General features: G+C 35.7%; 1 protein-coding gene across 1 annotated transcript in view; it reads left to right on the forward strand.

Moving 5' to 3' along the window:
• The window catches only part of LOC145764398 (cubilin-like), a 67,245-nt gene that overhangs the window by 13,693 nt on the left and 32,107 nt on the right, over nucleotides 1–21,445 (forward strand). Inside the window, exons 17-41 of the mRNA XM_082576014.1 lie at nucleotides 164–345; nucleotides 884–1,034; nucleotides 1,478–1,537; nucleotides 2,171–2,355; nucleotides 2,642–2,786; nucleotides 3,071–3,121; nucleotides 4,689–4,870; nucleotides 5,234–5,375; nucleotides 6,425–6,499; nucleotides 7,000–7,187; nucleotides 7,726–7,876; nucleotides 8,225–8,269; nucleotides 8,904–9,088; nucleotides 9,640–9,790; nucleotides 10,266–10,322; nucleotides 10,492–10,638; nucleotides 11,361–11,489; nucleotides 12,685–12,723; nucleotides 14,338–14,519; nucleotides 15,975–16,122; nucleotides 16,481–16,540; nucleotides 17,525–17,706; nucleotides 19,152–19,302; nucleotides 19,552–19,587; nucleotides 20,438–20,619. Coding sequence (XP_082432140.1) covers nucleotides 164–345; nucleotides 884–1,034; nucleotides 1,478–1,537; nucleotides 2,171–2,355; nucleotides 2,642–2,786; nucleotides 3,071–3,121; nucleotides 4,689–4,870; nucleotides 5,234–5,375; nucleotides 6,425–6,499; nucleotides 7,000–7,187; nucleotides 7,726–7,876; nucleotides 8,225–8,269; nucleotides 8,904–9,088; nucleotides 9,640–9,790; nucleotides 10,266–10,322; nucleotides 10,492–10,638; nucleotides 11,361–11,489; nucleotides 12,685–12,723; nucleotides 14,338–14,519; nucleotides 15,975–16,122; nucleotides 16,481–16,540; nucleotides 17,525–17,706; nucleotides 19,152–19,302; nucleotides 19,552–19,587; nucleotides 20,438–20,619 — 3,206 coding nt within the window. The remainder of the gene's footprint in view (nucleotides 1–163; nucleotides 346–883; nucleotides 1,035–1,477; nucleotides 1,538–2,170; nucleotides 2,356–2,641; nucleotides 2,787–3,070; nucleotides 3,122–4,688; nucleotides 4,871–5,233; nucleotides 5,376–6,424; nucleotides 6,500–6,999; nucleotides 7,188–7,725; nucleotides 7,877–8,224; nucleotides 8,270–8,903; nucleotides 9,089–9,639; nucleotides 9,791–10,265; nucleotides 10,323–10,491; nucleotides 10,639–11,360; nucleotides 11,490–12,684; nucleotides 12,724–14,337; nucleotides 14,520–15,974; nucleotides 16,123–16,480; nucleotides 16,541–17,524; nucleotides 17,707–19,151; nucleotides 19,303–19,551; nucleotides 19,588–20,437; nucleotides 20,620–21,445) is intronic.

The raw sequence follows: 21,445 nt of genomic DNA on the forward strand, positions 1-21,445 counted from the left end.
TACATTTAGAAAAAAAAGCGATAAACATAGTTCATTGTGAATAACTTGGAAATTAAAAAAGTACAAGACAGTTTTATTCCTCATCAAATACATTTTTAAGCAGCTTATTCAACCACTGGTTTTCTTTTGGGTTTGTCGTTTCAATGGGCGTTTATTATTTAAGCTCCGTGTGGATTTGAAGCTGTGGCTTCTAGCGAACGACAAGACATTAATTCTCCTGGCTGGCCTAATGAGTATGCAAACAATGTCTACTGCGTTTGGACGATTTCAACAAGCACCCCCGGAAATCGGATATTGTTCGACTTTACGGTGTTCCAGACGGAGTTCTGTTGCGACTTGCTGACGGTGAGATCGATTCACTCAAAACGATGTCTTGCTTGGAAAACTCCACGGTTCTACATGGAGTTATACACAGGATGTATTTCGATCTACTGTATAATAATAGACTTATTGTGCATTGTGACGTGTACGCTCTGTTTCTAAGCAATAAAGGTTGATAACCTTGCGAGAAAGTTTTTAAACTTTAGTTGTTCAACTTACTAAGTTGACAGGTTAAAGTTTTAAACTAATGATGCTTTACATTTGTAGAGCGAAATGCATATGCCATAAATAAAGCTTTGCTGATTCTCCATGCATTTTTAATAATAAAATACTGAATTGATACTTGATGGAGAATCGCTGGCCTGCTGCTTCTCAGTCAGGAGATCCCCTATCCTTAATGAAACTCAATAAATACAAACTTAAACTACAGTATATTAACTGTTTTAACTTTTAACCTAGTCCCAATGTAACAATTGAGATATTTAGGACTTTAAGTATTTGCTTTTTATTGCGTAGGTTTTTACTTCTTTTTTTATTATCGATTTTTGCTTTTATGTTTCAGATTGCTGAAAGTCTTGGTGAACAAAGCAGAGAGTTCAAGGGAACTTTTTCTTCAATCGATCCAAGAGTTATTTCTCAAACTGACAGAGTTATTGTAACTTTTCAATCTGACACTTCTGTGGTCAATGAAGGGTTTCAAGCAACTTTTCAAGGTAAAAGCTTTAACATGGTCATAGATCTAACAAAGCAATACGAAAGCGGTAAGGAAAAACTAATGTGGTTTATGGAACCAAGATAATAAGAAGACCACTTCAGTGTTATTTTTTTCGTTCTCTCGTTTTCGTAAATCACATTTGTTTTTTTCTCACCATTCATGCTATTCTTTGTTAAATCTGTGACGATGTTAAAGGTTTTATTCTTTTTTAAGGTTCTCTGATTTAGTAAGGCTGTGACTACGGTGTTTGGATGAAATTTAGAAACTCAAAATTTGAATTTAAGAACAACTTGGTTACAAAAAAGAGTTTTCCATAAAAGGAGGTCAGTTTTGCAAGATGTAGCAAGCAACGTAATCAATAATATAACACAGGCTAGTAAGTTTCTATCGTCAATTGTCAGGTTATCATTATTATTATTTAACGAAACGCATTAATTGCAGAGGTCGGTGAGATTGCGACAACACCTCATGTACCGACAACACAAGCGTCTTCTCCTCCAAGTAAACATAGGCTTACACTTGAAAAACATTAAAACAACTTTAAAACATCGTATTGTGTTTGATTTTTGAGATTGTGGTGAGTGACAAGAAAATATTATTTACAATGTACGATGCAGCAGTATCATCCAACAAAGAAGAAAAAATGCTAGTTTCTGTTGGTTAAAAACGTACACGATTGTTTTAGACAGCATGTTAACCCTACATCGTGTGGGAAGGGGTCGTTTCGTTCTTGGTACTTTTCCGGATAAGATTGCTAAATAATTGCACAACCATGACCTTTGAATGCACTATCTACAGCTAATAAATGTAAATAAGCGCTGATAAGAAAGATATAATAATTAATAAACTTCGGTTAATCTACTTCTATAAATGGTGGACGAAAAGACATACAGTATTTATTTGAAACTGGCCACATAAATGGGCACTGTTGTCGTGCTCTGGCCCGCGGACCGTATGCATCATATTATTTTCTGCTTTAAACGCTAACTTTCTTGAGATGGAACTCTACCAAACATGAACATTTAAAATGGAATTTTGAATCTGGAACTGAGCTTAACATTAAAAAAGCTCATTGTTTTTCTTTTGGTCTTGCAATATGCCTTTAACAAAACATATAACTATTTTGTTTTGCAGGTGAATGCGGATCATTTGACGGTGTGACCGCTACGGAACAACACTTTGCTTCACCTGGATTCCCAAATCGAACCTACGACATTAACTTAAACTGTGAATGGTTATTTGAAACTAAAACTCCAGGAAATAGAATCAAGATTGACCTACGTTCGTTTGATTCCGAAGCCTGCTGTGATTATTTAAGCGTAAGTTTAATTGCTATTCATGTCAATATTATTTGTATGGCTGTTCTTGTAGAAGTTGTTAAGCGTGATCTTTTAGCCCTGAGCATAGACTCTTCCAACCCATTAGACCGCGAGGTGTATAGAGGAAGACTTTGTATGAAAATACGGTATGAAAATGAATGTATGCACTGCAGTGGTATGAAAGAGTTATGAAATTTGATAAAACTAAAAAATTTCACAATGTTTAAAATCTTTGCCAAATGCTTTCATGAAGGAGACTTGACGCCATATATGTTTTCTGTGACAGTTTATTGAGAATGGCGTAGAAGTGAGAAGAATGAAAGGCATTATCAGAACTTTGCAGCCCTTCATCTCCCAAACAGGAGCACTGACTCTATTGTTTCATTCTGATAACTCTGTCAACAGACGAGGCTTTCATGGAACATTTAGAGGTGAAAAAAGCAACAAAACATATTTTGTAAAAACAGAAAGAAATTGTAAGTCGAGCTGTTGTAAAAATAGCAAAAGGTTTGTTTTTTGTTTAAGCGTTGTCTCTTTTAATATGTGAGACGCATGGCGTAGCACAGTGGCGTGTAGCGGTATAATTAAAATGTAGATTTTGCCACCATTACGTTACGATCATTAGCCTAGCAACAATTGCTTTAAGAACAAATGAATTGTATCTTGTAACTAACTGTTTTGTCATGATTATTATTATTATTTTTCCAATAACTAGAAACTACAGAAGCACCAGCCACATCTACCAGAGAACCAACAACTACAACTGGTAAACATTTCGATTGCAAAGATTGTAGGTTATGTTAGCGCTTTGGTAGAAAGCTTATTTTGTTGTACCGCAAGCATGTAATTAACGTTGCATTACTAGATAATGTGTCATATTTTCAGTAAATTTTATGTATACAATGAATGGTCTTTCTACCACAAAAAGAGTGTCTAATGGCATCGCATTTGTAGGTTATTGCTAAGCAGTAAATACAAGCCAATGAAATCACTATTATCAAACTCTGATAGCTCATAGACTGATCCAGAACATCAAGTGAGCTTGCTCTTGATTCACTTTAACAAACATTTGTTTTCGCTTTTGATGGTAAAAACATGGCAACCCTATTCTCATACGCACTGCAAACACCATTACATATGAGGTTATATTTAGTTATGCCTATTGCATTCATAATTATTTGTACAGTAGAATTCGCCTATAACGGCTTCGTTTATATCGTCAATTCGCCTATTACGTCACATTTTGCTCGGTCCCGGCAGAATTCCTATCTTTTACGTACATTGTAGTTCGGCTACAACAGCATCGCCTATAACGTCAATTCGCATGTAACAGCACCCTTTATTGGTCCCCAGACGTCTTTTGTTTGTCTATAACGTCACTTTAAGCCATCACCTTCACCACGAACGGTCAGTCTTTTAATCCAGTTAGCGCTGCTGCTTGCAAAATGTCTTCCCTTTATTTTGCTACGTCGTTCGCAGCAGGGACTTTAATTAACTGAATTAACTTTTTCCCGCGTGAAAAACTATCACGTGTAAAAAGCAGCTCTACAGCTGACCTTTAAACAACTCAAAGCAACAGTTGTACGTGCAGTACTTTCGAAGTCACGACGATAGCGAGCAAATCCTGCCTTATTTAGCAAAAGCTGAACGCTATGTGGTAGAGAAATCCGTGTCAAAACCGAAACAGCTGAAGATCAATGCCCTTTTTCTACTACTGTATGTAACGAGCTGTATTGCGCAAATTTCCTGTACCTTTCGCTGTAGGTTATTTTTTTTAAACAATTTCTTTGTTTACTGTATTTTCTGCGTGACTTTTGTCAGTTTGCTGGTACATAGTAAACCTGACTGGATTATACACCTCTTTCTTTAATCAAAATACAGTTTTGGAATAGTTTGCGCTAGTTCGTCTATAAGGTCAATTCGGCTATAACATCAGTTTTTGCAATCCCCTAGAGGTGCCGTTATATGCGAATTCTACTGTAGCTTTTTTTATGATTCACTCTAAGTTTAAAGAATAACTCTGAATACAAAACAGGCTGGTAAAAGTAGTTTTGCTTTAAATGCCACATGTGCTAAGTTTCTTATATGAAACTGCGAATATAAGTGACTTTGCAAATAGTTTTGCGTTGACAGTATTATGTAGCATCTACTAGAAATGACGTGATGCTGAACTATGCAATACATATTTGTAATGAAATACTTTTATATATACAGGATACAGAACAAATGCTCTAATTTATTTTTTAAAGTAAAACGAATCTAATTTATCATCTGCAACTGTTACAACATTATCGTCATAAAGAAACATAGTGAGCTTTGTTCTTTTCATGCAGCTCCCTGTGGATTCAGAGCTACAGCAACCACTGATCTAACGCCATTAAACTCTCCTGGTTGGCCGCTGAAGTACGACAGCAACTTGGTCTGTGAGTGGACCATCACGGCAAGCAAGCCACAAAATCGAATTCATATCAATTTCACTTCTTTCGCAACAGAACAATGTTGTGATTTCTTGAAGGTAGGATGTAACTATGCGGATATCGGATAACCAGGTAACCGTGATAATATTCTTAACGATGTGGTAATCATTCAAATAGTTTTGATTTGGTTACCTGGATTTAAAATAGTAATACTCTCAATGTACGACCTTGTACCTCAACCTTTATTTGAATATTAGTCATACTACAAAAACGTTGGATAAGTCATGCATCACATACTGCACCGTAGATGATTGCGTGGTAAGTATAGCCTACTGTAGAGTTAAACTTTAATACTTACTTCTTTCCTTACCCTCCGCAAACCACAACAAAATAACAACTCTAAAAAGATGTGAAATAGTTTTTTTTCCTCTGAAGATCCAATTAAGTAAACTGCATTCCAGATTATGGAACGCGGAATTGAGTTTCGGCGGCTTCAAGGCACTTCAGCATTAGAACCTTACAATTCAATCACCAGCACTGTTATCTTGAGATTCGTATCGGATGTCTCGATCCAACAGAGCGGATTTGAAGCAACTTTCAAAGGTAGCATTTGTTTAACAAGCACAATATTTTTAGAAACATTTGTTTTGTTTAAGCACCTGAATTTTAAAACAAAGAACTTCAAAATCAAGCGGCGCTGGTTCGATTCTCGAGGTGTGCGTTTGAGCAACGCATTTTTAAGGACTGCTTTCCATTCAGCGGCCACTCATAGATGGATGGAATAATTCACAGACAACAGCACTTTTACAAGCGGATACTTCACTCTGTCAAACCCGGTAACCGAACCTGCGACAATGGTTCAAAACCTCTACAAGTCTACAAGGATGCGAAACTGCCAGTAGCAAGCTTCCGAAGAAACTTTCTCAGTCCCAAGATTAAGATTCCCACAATCGATTAAAATCAAGGTCCTGTGGTGAAATACCAGCCTTTTGTAGTAATGGCCACCAAATCATCACAAATATTAATTTTGAGTACATGTGAGTAATTTAAACTAATTTGAATGACTTTCAATACCGGTACTATAAAAGTTTGGTTCGTATCTTATATCTTCAGTTTTATTGCTTCAATAGGGAAAACCTAATGTTAAAAACAAGTCTCAAGAAGTTCATTCTTATTTTTAGAAGTCTGTCGGATTGCAGCCTTTACAAAAGCATCTGTTTAAAAAGAATTCCGAAACCTTATTTTTAAGAGTATTTTAGTTAAATCTGTCGAAACTAAAGGTTCACAAAATTTAAAAGAGGCTATAAAAAGGTTATCAAATTGAAAAGCAAAATTTCTGAAAGTCTTTGTTATTCAATTTCAACAATAGATTCTACCAAATCAAATTTAATGTAACATAAAATAACGTGTTATACTGGTGACGATAACGAAGTTTTGTTTAGATGCAAAACATTGCAGAAAGTGAACGATTAATTACAGAAAATAGTTAATGAAATGTGTATAATATGAATCTAAACTGTATACGTAAAAAGTGAGCTGCGAGTGGCAATCATTAAAACTTTACGTTTAGCTTACTTGCTACTTTTAAAGTAGATTAACTGCATGCTTTGTCAATAGAAAGATGTTTATTCTTTTTATTTATGATGCTACAGAGATTGAAACCGCGGAAACTACAACGGTTGAAGTTTCTCCGACAACTATTGCTACAACTACAACTGTTGCTCCTGGTGAGTTTAGCACTTGTTTGTTAAATGTTATAGCGTTAGATTTTGCCTCGTTAGGCACAAAAGCCAACTGACAATAAAAACCGAGCTTTGGGGATAAAAATTTTAAGATCAGCCAAAGAAGCTTAAGATTAGTGTTAGGATGAAGTATCTTTGGTTCAATTTTATAGTCCTTGTTTTGAGAGGTGGAGAAGATGTTAGCTTTATTCTAGAGTTGAATGCAAGTAGGCTACTTTAGAATAAACCCTCGTTCCCAATGGCTCACAAGATCACAATGACGACGAGCTCGTAACAAAATTGTTATATCACAAAATGATAGATGTTTTGGGCTCATTGAAAATTTGAAAAATATGGCACAATAAGTGAAACTTCCACTGCCATTTGACACTGCCATGGTTAAATTTATAAAAGATATATTTTTAATCTCGTCCTATAATTACTTTTCAATTCACCTTACACTCTAAACTGCAAGTGACTAAAATATAAGTTGATTTAACTTTCAGCGATACCTGGTTGCGGCGGAACTTTCATAGCCAACAGTTCTTTACAACCTATAAACTCACCTGAGTGGCCTCAAAGTTATAGGCCATTACTGGATTGCGAATGGGTTATCACGACCGCCACTCCGGGCAGTGCAATTCGTGTTCAATTCTCGGATTTTTATACCGATCCAAGCGGTGACTTTTTGGAGGTTTGTCATCAGATGATGTTGAATAAACTAATTTGTTACAATTAATTAGGATAATTGTTCTCTATGCATTTTTCGTTTATCTTAGCGTTGGTCTTCTTTCAGGAAATGCAGAAATAAGTACCATTTAATTAATCTTTCTTTTTTATTGTGTTAGTATACAATTATGAGATTTGAAAGTTGTTTTTTTGTTTTTGAGCGGTCACTAATATTTCCACGACATATTAAAGAGGAAAAAAATTAGCCCCTATTTACATAACCTGCTTAATGTAGCCTTAAACTAAAATTTGCATTACATTATGGAGTTTTTATTTGTAAGTAAACATTTGCAATGACTTACTACTTCAAATTCACAAAACCAGAAAAAAGAGAGCCAATAAAACAAATATTACTGCTTTCGCTGTGCCGAAAAAGTTAGTTTAATAATTGGTAGAACAGGCTTTTTTATAGACATTAAACTGCCTCTTTTACAAATCTCCACTCACTTCAATACCTTTTGTAGATTGTCTTGTATTGAAACGTAACAATTGTTTCCACAAAGATTCGTGAGAATGGAGTCTTCAGACGCCGATTCCAGGGGCGTGTTGTGGATCCCAAGTCCAATCCTTTCGTTTCCAGCACAGGAAGAGTTGTGCTGAGGTTTATATCAGACCAGTACATCACTGCTGAAGGCTTCCATGGAACCTACCAACGTATGACATGAATTTCTTTTGCAGTTTTAACAAGCTCAAATTAACAACAGCTTTAATTTTCACGCTATTTGGATATTTTTAGTTTTTGTTTATTTTATTTACAAATTTTATTGTTGTAAATTTTGTTATAAAAATATGTACTTAAGAAAAGTAAATAATAAGTATTTTATTGTTAACACCGAGAAGTCGAAACAGAGGTTAAGTGATGTAGATTTTTCCTTTGTTAGTAAAAAGTAAAACTAATTTTCAAAAACGATTTTTAATTTTTTTAACATTTTACAGAAGTTGAAGGAGAAGCAGTAACTTCAGTAAATTTTTTAAGCAGTAAATTTTTTAAACACTTTTCAGAAGTTGAAGGAGAAGCAGTAACTTCTACTCTTATAACTCCAACAGGTAAACATTTTTAACAAGGTCATTAAACGTAGTATTATCATTAGAACTATCATAATCGTCATTACCATCAAGAAATGCGGCCCGTGGCCCGTGTGTCACTAAAACGTTGGCTACGAAGCTGTAGCCTACATCAATCGCCAACATTTAAATTTAATGATATATTTAATAAATATTGATAAATACTGGTATTAGAGGCCACGTGTTGAAAAGTTTCGAGAAAATCAACTCCTATTTTCATCCAGATATCCCTATCTTACCAACGAGATTACTGTGACGTTTGCTAGAGTTACAGGTTATGAAGTTTCTTTGCTATAATGTTGTCGTAAAACGTATATTACCTTAACACAAAAAATTTAATAAAAAGCTGAAAAGTACATAGCTCAAAACGAAAAACAACATGTGCGTTTAGTAAACGTTCAGAAAGCTAAATTGTTCTCATCTTGAATAATAAAATTTAAATTTAGATGCATTGATATATTTCAGAAGGAAAGATGAAATAATTTAATTTTCAAAGAACTTGCTTAATCACCAGTTTCCTCTTACAAATTGAGCTTAATAAACTTTATTCACATTGACTAAACTTTTTAAATATTTGGGTCTTAAATCAATAATGTTCTTTATAACCTCTCAACAGTACCAGGGTGTGGTGGAACATTCAATGCAACTAACACTTCTCAGCCTCTAAATTCTCCTGAATGGCCACGACGCTATAGGTCATCATTGGATTGTGAGTGGATCATTTCTAGCACTACACCAGGACATTTGATTCGGATTCAATTTTCGGATTTTTTCACTGACGCCGGTGGCGATTTTCTAACGGTTAGTCCTGAAATTTTCTAACGGTTAGTCGTGAAATTTCATCTAGTAGTTTTGATACTTTTAAATTACTGTATCTGTTTTACACAAAACTAACTCTTACTTTGACCAACTCCAAACATAACCTACCTATAGTAGGCTATCTATAGTTAAGATCAGATAATAAAAATGGGGTGTTTAAATGCCAGTATCAGCATGATACGAAATGGTTGCTTGCTAGAAATCCCTCATTCAGAAAGAACTACAGCATTTTGTCGTCGAGTTCTGTAAATAACTTCAAAGCCTTCACATGAATTTATGCTATGCTGCATTTTATATAAAAGCAAAGACTGGGCTATTTCTATATTTATGGCGCTTTCATTATAATTTGTTGCTCTTTCATTATAATAAAATTTTATTTCTATACTGAAAGTAAAAGCCATAAACTTTTAAAGCGTTTTTTATGGCATGAGTTTTATTTCTGCATTTTAACCTTCTCTTTTTTACTTGATTAAGTGATTTAATCATTTCGATGCTAAGCCTTGACTTGTTGCATTCGAATTGCTTTCCAAAAGATTCGAGAAAACGGGATTTTCCAGAGGAGACTAGAAGGTCGTGTTGTTGATCCAAGATCCAATCCATTTTTGTCCAGCACAGGAAGAGTTGTGCTGAGGTTTATATCAGACCAGTACATCACTGCCGAAGGCTTCCAAGGAACTTTTGAAGGTGAGATGAAAATTTACTTTAAAACTAATTTTTAGCAGTTTGACAAGTTTCTAAATTTACTATCGTTATATATTTGTTACGAAATTGTTTTTTGTGTGCAGTAGCATGCTTGCCACCTGCTACATTGGCTTCAAAGTAAAGGCAATGCAATTTTACTAGAACCTTGAAACTTTCATCAGCACTCACAACAGTAATCCAAGGGTGTCACTTTAGCTTCATAATTAGTTAGATCAAATATTAACGCATAACAAACCAAGATCATTTTGCGTGGTTAGTTTGTAAATTGAACTTCTGATTCTAATCAAACCAGTGAAGAAGGTGAACTTAAATTAAAAATAAAGTGAAAAGAAAGTTGGTTTAGAAAACGAAGGTTTGATAAAAATAAGTAAAACTGCAATGCACAAAGTATGTACGATAACTGGAAACGTTACTGCAATGAAGCTTATGTACTAAACAAGTTCATCTATTTCAACAGCAATCAATCCACGACAACCATTGGCCACGAGTCCTTCAATGACGACACAAGAGCCAAGTAAATGATATTTATATAAATAATAAGTATGAAACAATAAACACAATATTAGTTCTACAAAAGATAGCTCAATGCCAACTAAAAAGTCAAACAGAGCAATATTTGCCAAACCCGATATAATATACCGTAAACCTTGCTTTTAATTTGAAATTGTAATTCCATGTTTTAGAGACTACCTTAGCAACTCCCAAACAATGTTTATGCGATCAAGGATATTTTTATTGTGAAAAGTCTCAAAATTGTTCTTGCTACCCGGATCACTGGATCTGCGATGAAGATGCGGATTGTTCGGATGGAAGTGATGAACAAAATTGCAGTAAATATGTTTTGTCAGAGCTTTGGAGTAGGATTTGTAAGTTATACTTGACTAAGATTGAAAAATGTCTGACGTTTTTAGAAACGTCGAATTTTTCCACAGTTAAATCCACCACTTATACTTAGTCTTTTCTGGTACCGTACAGCTCAATTATGTCGGAATAAAAATATTTGAATCCGACTTTGGACATGAAAAAATCGTTCCAACTCCGACGAAATAGTTTTTTTCTATCACAAATATCATGTAATTGTTGTAGTACAGAATTTGATCCGTGTTTTATACTTTCACTTAAAAACTGTGCATTGGTATTCTGCTGTATCATAAGTTAATCAGATAGATGTTTGTTAGCACAACCCATCTATTCTTCCATGTTATGCTTTATTTTCAGTTTCTTTTTGTATTTCCATTCAAACAAAATAAAAACAGTTGAATAAAATTTATCAAGGCATAGCACAATAGCATATTGGAGGCTCTTAAAGGTCAGTCCAGTTTGTTTTTATTTCTGATCGAAACACTTCTAAACGATATGACAAAGCGAAATGTTACTTTATGTTACAAAAATATTTCTGATTTTCCCTGAGACTTACTATTTTTATGATTTTTCAAAGGATATTAAAACTTAGGCTATGTTTTATTCGGCCTGTATTAATAGCCTACTTACAGCAATCAATGGTTTTTTAAGACAACATCTTGCTAACATTAGCTTTTCCAAACATTTTTAGCTTGTAAATGTCCAAGTGATCAATTTCCATGTGGCTACATAGCTGACAAAAGATGCCAGTGCGTCACAATGACTTGGCGTTGTGATGGGGAGGACGATTGCTTTGATGGAAGCGACGAGCAAGATTGCAGTGAGTGAAGTGAATTAAAATTGTTGGTATTAGCTTGCTAACATTCAGCCCATAACGTTTTTAATCATTTTTGTTTTCAATTTTCTTTTTGTTTTTTAATGTTTAGTTGCTGCTTGTGTGTCTGGATTTCTGGCCGTGCAGTTTACATATGGGCATACCTTATTCTCCTTCATTTCCTTTTTAAACCCGTTAAGATTTTATACATTTCCTGTGCATACACGTGCTGGTAGAAATACTGCTCACTGTATTGTACAGTAACTTGCACTATCCCGGAAACGTGACAACAAATAAAATGATGATGAATAAACAAATTTCCCTTTGAATATTCTACGCGACGTAAATTACAGTAGAATTTGTCATTTGATTTGTCAGTTCGCCTTGTTTGTCACATATTTGTTGGTCCCGGCAGAAGTCGTTATAGTTTTGATCTGTTTGCATAATTCGTCAGTTTGCCTAATTCGTCACTATTTTTCTAACCCCCTTGAGATGACGAATAAGGCGAATTCTACTGTATCATAATTTTAGACTTAAAGATTTATGGAATACGATTAGTCTTGTGGCTGAGTGGTGAAGTTACCTTCGAATTTTCGAAAGGTTGCCAGCTTGACACTTGTCGAGAGCAAGCGTCTAAGTCGTGGCATGATACCTGAATGATATTCTTGAATGCAATCATAAAATAGACAAAGGATTTCTTGACTTCCCATCAGCATTCATCTTCAAAATAAGTTAGATACAGAAGTTGTTTTGAGAATTTTTTAGTTCAGCTTAAGCTTAAAACTAAAGCCTTAGCTTAAGCTACACTAAAATGGAGCGTTCGTGACAACGACTCTAATTCTGTACTTTCTTGAGGGAATGTAATAAACATGGGTCCGGGCTATAATGTGGTTGCGTTATAACTACGATACAAAGCACAAAATTCCACAGTGTTTTTGAATCCTAGTTAAAGTCGTGACAAAAAACATAAAGACATTGAGTTATTATGTTTAATACTACAGCATTGTTACGGATCCTCTTTAAATCTAATCGTTCTTTGCAACCGTTAAATTTGAATGGCAATAAAAAGTAAACTAACACTTTTTCTAAATTGGCTGTTAAAATGATTCTTATGAAATTTTTCTCTCATGTTCTTGTTGACTGGGTAGATGTTTTACTGTTAATTTTTATTTAACGCAGCATTTTCTTGCTTTTCTTGCAGATCAAACCACCACTTCTAGTGTACAAGCAACCACCAGAGGTAAGTTTCAAAATATCGAGCGCAAAAGATTTTGTTGAACTATGATTGTCAAAGAAATGCAAGTAGCTACTGCATTGACCTGTATATAATATTTTACTGTAGACTCAGTAGCGCACCCAGAAATTTTTTTAGGGGGGGCTAATTAAGAAATGTCGCCCGAGTGATTTGCGACAATAGTGACAGTAACAATAGGCCAATTTTCAGCCCTTTGATTCAGTGACGTAGCCAGGAACTTTGAAATGTGGGGGTTTGACGGTGTATTTGCCTCAGATGACACCTAGCGGCGGGGTGTCTGGGGGCCTCCCCAAAAATTTTTTAAAAATTACTTTGAATTTGGTGCATTCTGAGATCATTTTCAACAAAAATATGGGTATAAATATTCCTGTAAAATGGCGCTGTCCGGTGGCATAGCAAAAGGATAAGACCATGTTTTTTTTTCGGAAATAAAGCTGTCTCTATGTTTTCTTGTTGCTAATTCTTGGCTGATGTTTGGTATTGGCAAAACTCGCTCTTTTAATGCAGTTTCATTTAAAATTAGGCAAACATTGTTTTAGAGACATAAAGAGACTGAAAGCATTATTCTCAATATCGTGACGTCATACGCGTGCCAAAGGGGGGGGTTTGAAACCCCCAAAACCTCCCTTTGGCTACGCCACTGCTTTCATTAATATCCAAAGCCACTCACGGCCCACAACCCACCGGTAGACAATACATTAAGATTCGTTCTCTCAATCAGATTAGAAGTTGGCCTCATTAGATTGAAGTGAACCCCATGCTACTATAGTACTATCAGCATCCTCATCCTTACGTCTACTCTCGCAATCTTGTATAGATCTTGACTTTTTCCTCATGTATGACAAAATAGAATTCGCTTTCTGTTTGCCAACACAAATAAGTGCGAAAACAACAACTAGCACGAAAACAGTTTGAAACAAAACACTAATTTTGTAAACAGTAGGCCTAGGCTAAATTTTCTGTGGACGTTTGTCCTATTTACAAAACATTCAAAGTAGTTCGTATTTTCAATTAAAGTCCTACACGCCTAATCATAATTTTACCTTCAAAAAGTTAAAATTTATTGCATTTTTATAAATATTTTTAGATTCCTGATGAAGGCTTAGGTTAAGCCGAAAACGTTCGACTGTTAAAAGTATTTGTAAATATGTAAAATATATTAGTATAATGCTTAACCCTGTTGTATTGTTGTGTCTTATTCATATCTAACCTGTAAGCAAAAGGAATAAATGGGAAACATACAAAAACTTCATTTTTGGTGGGGGCTGGAGCCCCCTTAGCCTCATGCTGGGTGCGCTACAGTGTAGACCTAAATGGCACGTTAAAGGCTTGGTGAAAATAACTTTACAAGATACAAGATTAATTCGTCTCACTCGAATTGCTTGAATAATCTTTAGCTAGATTCTACTTCTGTCTGCAAATTCATACTTAGTCAAGTTCATCAACACAAGATCACATATATCGAAAAGATAGTTATGTTAAGTCCTCAATTCCAAAGACTTGATTGGGTTTTCTACTTAAAGTATCTGATTGATAGAAATAAACTAGTATGCACTCCTTAATTGCAACATTACTGTATGCATTACACATTTTTTCAAGCCCCTTGTGGATTTGACGCCGAAGCAAAATCGTATCCAAGACTTCTACACTCCACAAATTTTCCTGGAACATATCCGAGCTTTGAAGCCTGCCGCTGGAATATATCCACTAACTCCACTCAAGATCGCATCCAAATAGATTTTGAATCTTTTTGGACCGAACGTTGCTGTGACGTTCTAGAGGTGAAAAAAAAATTGATCGTGTTTTACTTGCAATAAACAGGTTTATACTGTTGATAGATGTTTGTTGTATGAATTCTGTCCCTAGTCTATAGAAACTTAATGTACATTACCCCCTCTAATATTGCTAATTGTAGTACAGCAGCCAAATTATTTTGACTGCGTTGGCTAGCCTACTAGAAGAAAGCATATGCCGCATACCTTAAATAATATTTAATAAATATGCTACAATTTTTGCATTGGATTTGTACCTATTTTTATTTATTTATGAGTCTCTTTGAACACAGTCTTCGTATCCCGAAATGATATTACTTTGTACTAATTCTTCTTAACCGTATCTGTTAATGCTTCCTTTTGGCGGCAAGAGTTACTGGCCGAGACCATCAGGTCTACGTCTCTCTTATTGTTAATTACTCCGTCGGCTTATATCAAATAACACCGGGAAAAAGTATGCGGTTGGTCAAAAGCCTTATCTATCACTTCAATCAATTCATTTCGCAAAATATATTCATGATTGTGTATTTTAGGTAGAAAAGGTGATAAAGACTCGGTTTTTGACCTATTTTCGTGATTTCTTTGTCAAATTTCTCAGTTCACATTTTAGTTTGAAAGTCTTCTTGCATTGAACACAGAATTTCATCAATTTTGTTTTTCCGTTTCTGTGCAAACAGTATTCCATGCACTTTTTGCACTACAAAACAATTTGCGCAAATAACAAATTACCTTCCTAATTATTGTCTGCCAGCAAAGAATGACTCATATCGCGTCAGAGACCGACTCCCTACCCAGACAGCAAAATCGACGTTGAATCAATGTAAAAATGACGGATTTTGCAGCCTGGGTACAGAATGGAAGTTTAGCGCAGTCGCGTTATGAGTGACAAACACAAAATGAAACCGCACGCTAATAGTAAACTATCAATCAAGCTATTGAATATCAGCAAATTTCTTGCATTTTATAACTGGCTGTGACAAAAGGTTTATTGTGAACTTCACAATTATCCGATACCAACATAATCGGGATTAAAAGTTGGGGCAAGAAAAAAAAGTAAAATTCAAAAAATCTCTGGTTTCTAGCGTCACTGCTTCTATGTGAAATTGCTGATTTAGCAGAGAGCGAGACCATAGGGTCTACGCCAGTAACAGGTACGGTTAAGCCTGTCTATAAAATATACTTTTGTCGTACCCAGGCACCCCGTGGTAAAAGAATTAGATTAAGAGGACGGAAAAGCAAGGAAGCCAATCTTGGTGACCTTTGGAGATACCTTCAAGTGTCCTGCCAAAGACACAGCCGCATGCTTTTGAGCGGTGTTGAACCGGCGCCCTTTCGATTTCCGTACAAGGGCTCTTACCAACGGCAGTGCAGTGTGCACCTTCTAAAATATTTTTATCAGCCAATTACCATTCACTTAAAACAAACGCTTTGTCAAAAAGAAATCATTCGACGTCTTATTCACAGATGTGGGAGGATGGAAAAAAGGTTCATGAAATGGGTGGATACATTTTATCTCCGATCTCATATCTTTCTAACTCCAATCAAGTCATGTTGAAGTTTTCCTCGGACGAGAGACTAAACTACAATGGCTTCAACGCCACCTTCAAAATAAGTTAATACGTTTTCATAAAATTTAGCTCTAATGATTTCAGGACGACTCTATTTTTAGAAAGAATTTTATCCATTACTTAAAAACACTAAACACAAAAAGACATTTTTTTACAAAGACTAATCCGGGTAAAGGATGTTGAAAATTGTAAAATCGATGCATCGTATTGCCAAACAAGCTTCATGTGAGTTATAATGGAGATTAGAATTGGGAATTGTTTATCGTATCTAAAAGTATCTTTTGATGACATATTTTCAATTTATTAACTGGATTAAAACAAATTTTTGGCAGTACCGGCACCCTTATTTTGTGACCAAACTTGAAATTGTCTAGCACACTCTAAAATTCTCTTTCATTTCAGTTTCAAAAATTTCCTCGACAACTTCGCCGTTCACTACAGAGGTCCAGTCCACTTCTGCTGGTAAGAAAATGAGCACATTCTTTAACTTAAAATTAAACTCAAGTTGCCTGACAGAGAAAATTTGAGAAAAATAACTAGTTTCATAACCAGGTGAATCTGAAGGTTAACAAGAAGATTTTGACTTCTCGTTCATTACATTAAAAAAATCACTCCTTTTTTTTTGCACAATGGCTTCCTTTCTTGCAGTGTTAACAGCCACGCCCTCCGTGTTAAACATTCATATGAGATAAAACTTGTTTTCAAATAATTTGCCACTATCATAGAACGATTATTGCACGTAACCGTTCAAACACAAATTTCCTTTCAACTCATCGGAACGAACATTTCAAAAAAGATTTTTCTTATAATTTACAGGCTACTCGAAAAGTAGACTTTTTGAATTTCTATGTGTTTCCATTTTGAAATAATTTTGAAACTGATGGCCTAAAGTTAGACCTTGATTCCATCGCATTGGGTAAAAAAACCTTGTTTTGCTTTACGCTTTTCTTTCTTGACCAACTAGATATAGGTTTTATCTTAAAAAACCAATAATCCTAAGTTGATTTGATTCTATTTGAATAAGCTTAACTGAAGATGATCTAGCTGCTAGCTGATCGAAATCGATTTTTAGCTGTTTATGATTGAACTGACTCGTGTGAAAATAAATTTCTTTGCATTACAAAACATGTAATCGAGTCGTTCATATCAAGCATTGTTGTGGATTTGACACCTGTCAGAAGATATTTCATTTTCTTGATTAATCCTAAGTTGCCACTTTTTAAACAATACAATTGGTTACATGTTACAATTTTGAAATGATTTTAAAACTCAAGGCCTGAAGTTAGACCTTGATTCCATCTTGTTGGGTAGAAAATCTTGTTTTGCTATACACTTTTCTTTCTTTACCAACTAGATATAGGCTCTATCTTAAAAAACAATTAATTCTAAGTTTCCACTTGTTTAATAAACAATACAATCGGTTACAACTTTTCTTTGTTATTCAAGGGACTTGTGGATTCAACGCAGTTGCTGACAACAACACCCAGACAATTACTTCCCCTGGTTGGCCAGGCCACTACCTACACTCGCAAGATTGTAGATGGATCATCACAGCTCCATCGCCTGACAAGCGAATACGCATTGATTTTGTGCATTTTTGGACTGAAGCTTGCTGTGATTATTTAGCTGTGAGTTATGCAAGTACAGCCTACCCAGCATATTGTTGTATAAATTTCAGACGTTCGAAGTTATCTATTTCTATCTCTCTATACGATTAAAATGTCTTTTGATCCCCGTATTGCGCGGGTTGGACGCCAAGGAATGTCTATTTTTTCTGATGGCATTTTTCTATACCACCCGGTCCTGAAGGTTGAAACTTGATCGAAACCAAAATTGAAAATAAAGGTTAAAAGCACTATTTTAAGCAAAATATCCAAATAGTTTAACAAAAGTAAGCCCAACCATATTTTATTAAATATAGGATGCATTGCTAAGCACCCAGCAACAACTAATCAAGCTCAGTTTAATGATTGGAAATCGATTTCGCTACAATAACATCTGCAGTCTCACAACGTCAAAAGAAAAATAATGTTTACATTTTGTTAAACCTACTGTATTTCTGTACTTTCTACTGTACTTTCAACAGCACCAACATGTGCAAAGGATATTGAACAACGTATAAAAGCAGCTCACTGTGCCTATGGAAGACTTAACCATCGTGTTTTCCACAACCATGCTATATCTATCCGCACAAAAATTATGGTCTTCCGGGCAGTCGTTCTATCTACCCTTCTCTATGCTTGTGAAACCTGGACATTATACCGCCGTGACATCAAACGTCTTGAAAATTTCCAGCAGAGGAAACTGAGGCAAATGCTAGGTACTCGTTGGGAAGATTGTCTTAACAACGATGCAATCCTTGATCGCGCTAGGCTGCCCAGTTTGGAAGCCACCATATTGCAACACCGCCTTCGCTGGACAGGGCATGTCATACGAATGGACCCAGCGAGGCTTCCACGAATAATGCATTATGGTGAACTAGAGACAGGGAAAAGACCCCCCGGAAGACCGAAAATGAGATACAAAATCAGCTGAAAGTCTCCTTCAATCATGCAAACATTGATCTGGATTCAAGGGAACTACTTGCTAGTGACAGACCACTTTGGAGAGAAAGAATTAGGGAAGGTACGGAAATTTTTGAAAAAAAAACAGGATACAAAAAGCCCAAGAAAAACGAAACACTAGAAAAGAAAAGCTAAAACTACCACGTCCCCCCCCCCTCCATACAATGTGACTTTTGCCCACGTCTTTTCCATCATAGACTGGGCCTCCAAAGCCACATACGACATCACCATCCAAAATCAAATTTAATTTGAAGACGAAACCATAATGCTCGGACACGAGCTGGAGCCGACGACTGTATACTTCAAAAAACGTCAAAATTAGTTACTAGTTCAATAAAAACCTTAACAGCCTGTTTTACCTTGTTCTGAGTATTGAGGTAAAACAGGCTGTTAAGGTTTTTAGCGAACTAGTAACTAATTTTGATGCAATTCGCTCTGCTTGACTTTTTGCTCAGCATTGAGCATTTTTTGTAGTATTAATAGTATTTATTGTTTACTTCAAAAAACAGATATTCGAAAATGGTGATGAAACACGGCGACTGAAGGATTACTATCCCAACTCCCCAGATTCCTACACCTCCTTCACCGACCGCGTTATTCTGCGGTTTGTTTCTGATCCTGGGATATCTCAAAGTGGATTTCGTGCAAAGTTTAAACTAGGTTTTGTCTTTTGCTCAGGCTATTACTAAACTGCTTTCAATCAGTTTTTTCTGCACAATAAAAATCCTTGAAAATCAAATCATCACAATTTTTTTTGTTTAGTTCAGCAAATAAATAATTTGGCTGTTTTTGAAGCAAGTAATCTTTACAAAATTTTGATTATTGCTGCAATAATGTAAGTAGCTAACATTAACACCGTACATTTAATGTACCTCAATTTACTTCAGAGTTATTTTCGCCTTTTTGCAGACGGACCAGATGATTCTGACGAAGCTAGAACAACTGGTAAGTTTCGCAAAAACTAAATTGTCTAATTAATATTTATCATAAAACTGGGCAATCATCTGTTAACTTCAGCTGACGATGTCTAGTTTTGTACACTGTTTGATGAATCAAACATGTTAAGTTGCAACCGATTCTTGAATTGGTGGACAGATCATTGGCTAGGTGGCGCATCTGAGCTTTCTTACTTAAAATTAGTTAAAAGTAATAAAAAATTTCAAGCTGGTTGATTGATTTGATCTTTATCCTCGCAATGACAAAGACTTGATAGGTTATTCCTGGTAGTTTCGCATACTTGTGGAGGGTTTGGACCACTGAAGCAGGCCCGGTCACCGAGATAGATAGAGTGGAATTTCTGATAGTTGTTGAACTGTTGTTGCCAGGAATTTTTTCCATACACTAGGTGCCGCTAAATGGGGAGTAGTCTTGAAATGCGTTACTCAAACATGCATGACTGGAAAGTGGCATCCAGTCCTTTGAGCGCGGTCTTGAAGGACACGCCGCAGGCCATATCATCAACAATTACAACTTCTTTCATCCAACCAACTGATAATAAGCTTTACGTGTCCTGGAGGATGGAAATAAAGAATAGGTTGACAAACAACTTGACTGGCTTCACTCCAGTTCTAGTAGCTTCTCAATGCACTCCAAAAAGTTATGGGCTTCTTTGGGGTGGAAAATGAAAAGAAGCTTGGTCTACAGCGTTCTTTTTTTGAATATATTTTTTTAAAGAAAAAGCGACCAGTCTTAGTCAAAAACGAATTACTTCTTTACAAACAGCTTAAAAATTTGAAATGAGTAAAACCTCCATGCAAGAAAAAATGAAAACAAGTTTGCGGATCTTTGTATACAGCGCCTTGTGGATTCATAGCTATCGCAACAGCTTCACCTCAACCACTGAACTCTCCTATGTGGCCTGGAAGGTACCTCAGCAGGATCAAGTGTGAATGGAGGATCACCACACGCTGGCCGGAATATCGAATACAGATTCACTTCATTGTTTTTTTGACTGAAAGTTGTTGTGATGCTTTGAAGGTATGAGCTTTTGTTACCAAACACGTTCGTTCCATATAAAGCTATATATTATCATTACCAAAGGTGTTTTTTGTGCCAGTATTGTATGTGACCTGCATGTCTGTTTCATGCATGCTATTGTGCCAGTATAGTATGCCAGTATATGTGCTATTGTGCCAGCATATGTTTTTTGTGCCAGAATAGTAGGCTATGTGACCTGCATGCCTGTTTCATGCATGCTATAGTAGAAAATGTTGGTCTTGATGTATACAAAATAGTGTATTTGGTTTAATCAAGAAGTGTTTCATCACGTTTAAAACTTTATAAGACGTACATGTGGTGTAGTGCGTATCGTCACCTATTGTCAGTCTTGCCGACAGCAAAGTGTGGGTTTGCAGGTTATCTTGTTTTGACTTGTACCGAGATTGACTTACAATGTGAGTGCTAACTTAGCCTGCAGAGGTAGCCCTTTTAGCATCGTTTGAAAATTCCCAGCAATGGGTTAATGTAAAATTGGAAATTTTGATGACTGGAAAGTTACAAACAATCATCGTCATCAGGTGCCGTCTCCGAGCCGAAGGTTGTCTGTCAATTGTTTCCACAAGTCACGTTCTTCCGCTACTCGGTTTGCTTCTCCCATGCTTGACAAGTCGGCCTATGGTTTTACATCATCTCCCCAAGGTCGTCTCCTTCTTCCCCTGCACCTCTTTCCTTCTACCATACATACCTTTAATAACTAATTGATGTAGCTGTTCTGCCGATCCTCTCAAAATTTGTCCAGCAAACTTCATCTTTTGTTTTTCTAAATCGTTTGCCCATTCATATTGCACTAAAAAAAGTCAATAAA

Source organism: Aplidium turbinatum, chromosome 2 (assembly GCF_918807975.1).
Source record: "Aplidium turbinatum chromosome 2, kaAplTurb1.1, whole genome shotgun sequence".
NCBI classification, from domain to species: domain Eukaryota; kingdom Metazoa; phylum Chordata; class Ascidiacea; order Aplousobranchia; family Polyclinidae; genus Aplidium; species Aplidium turbinatum.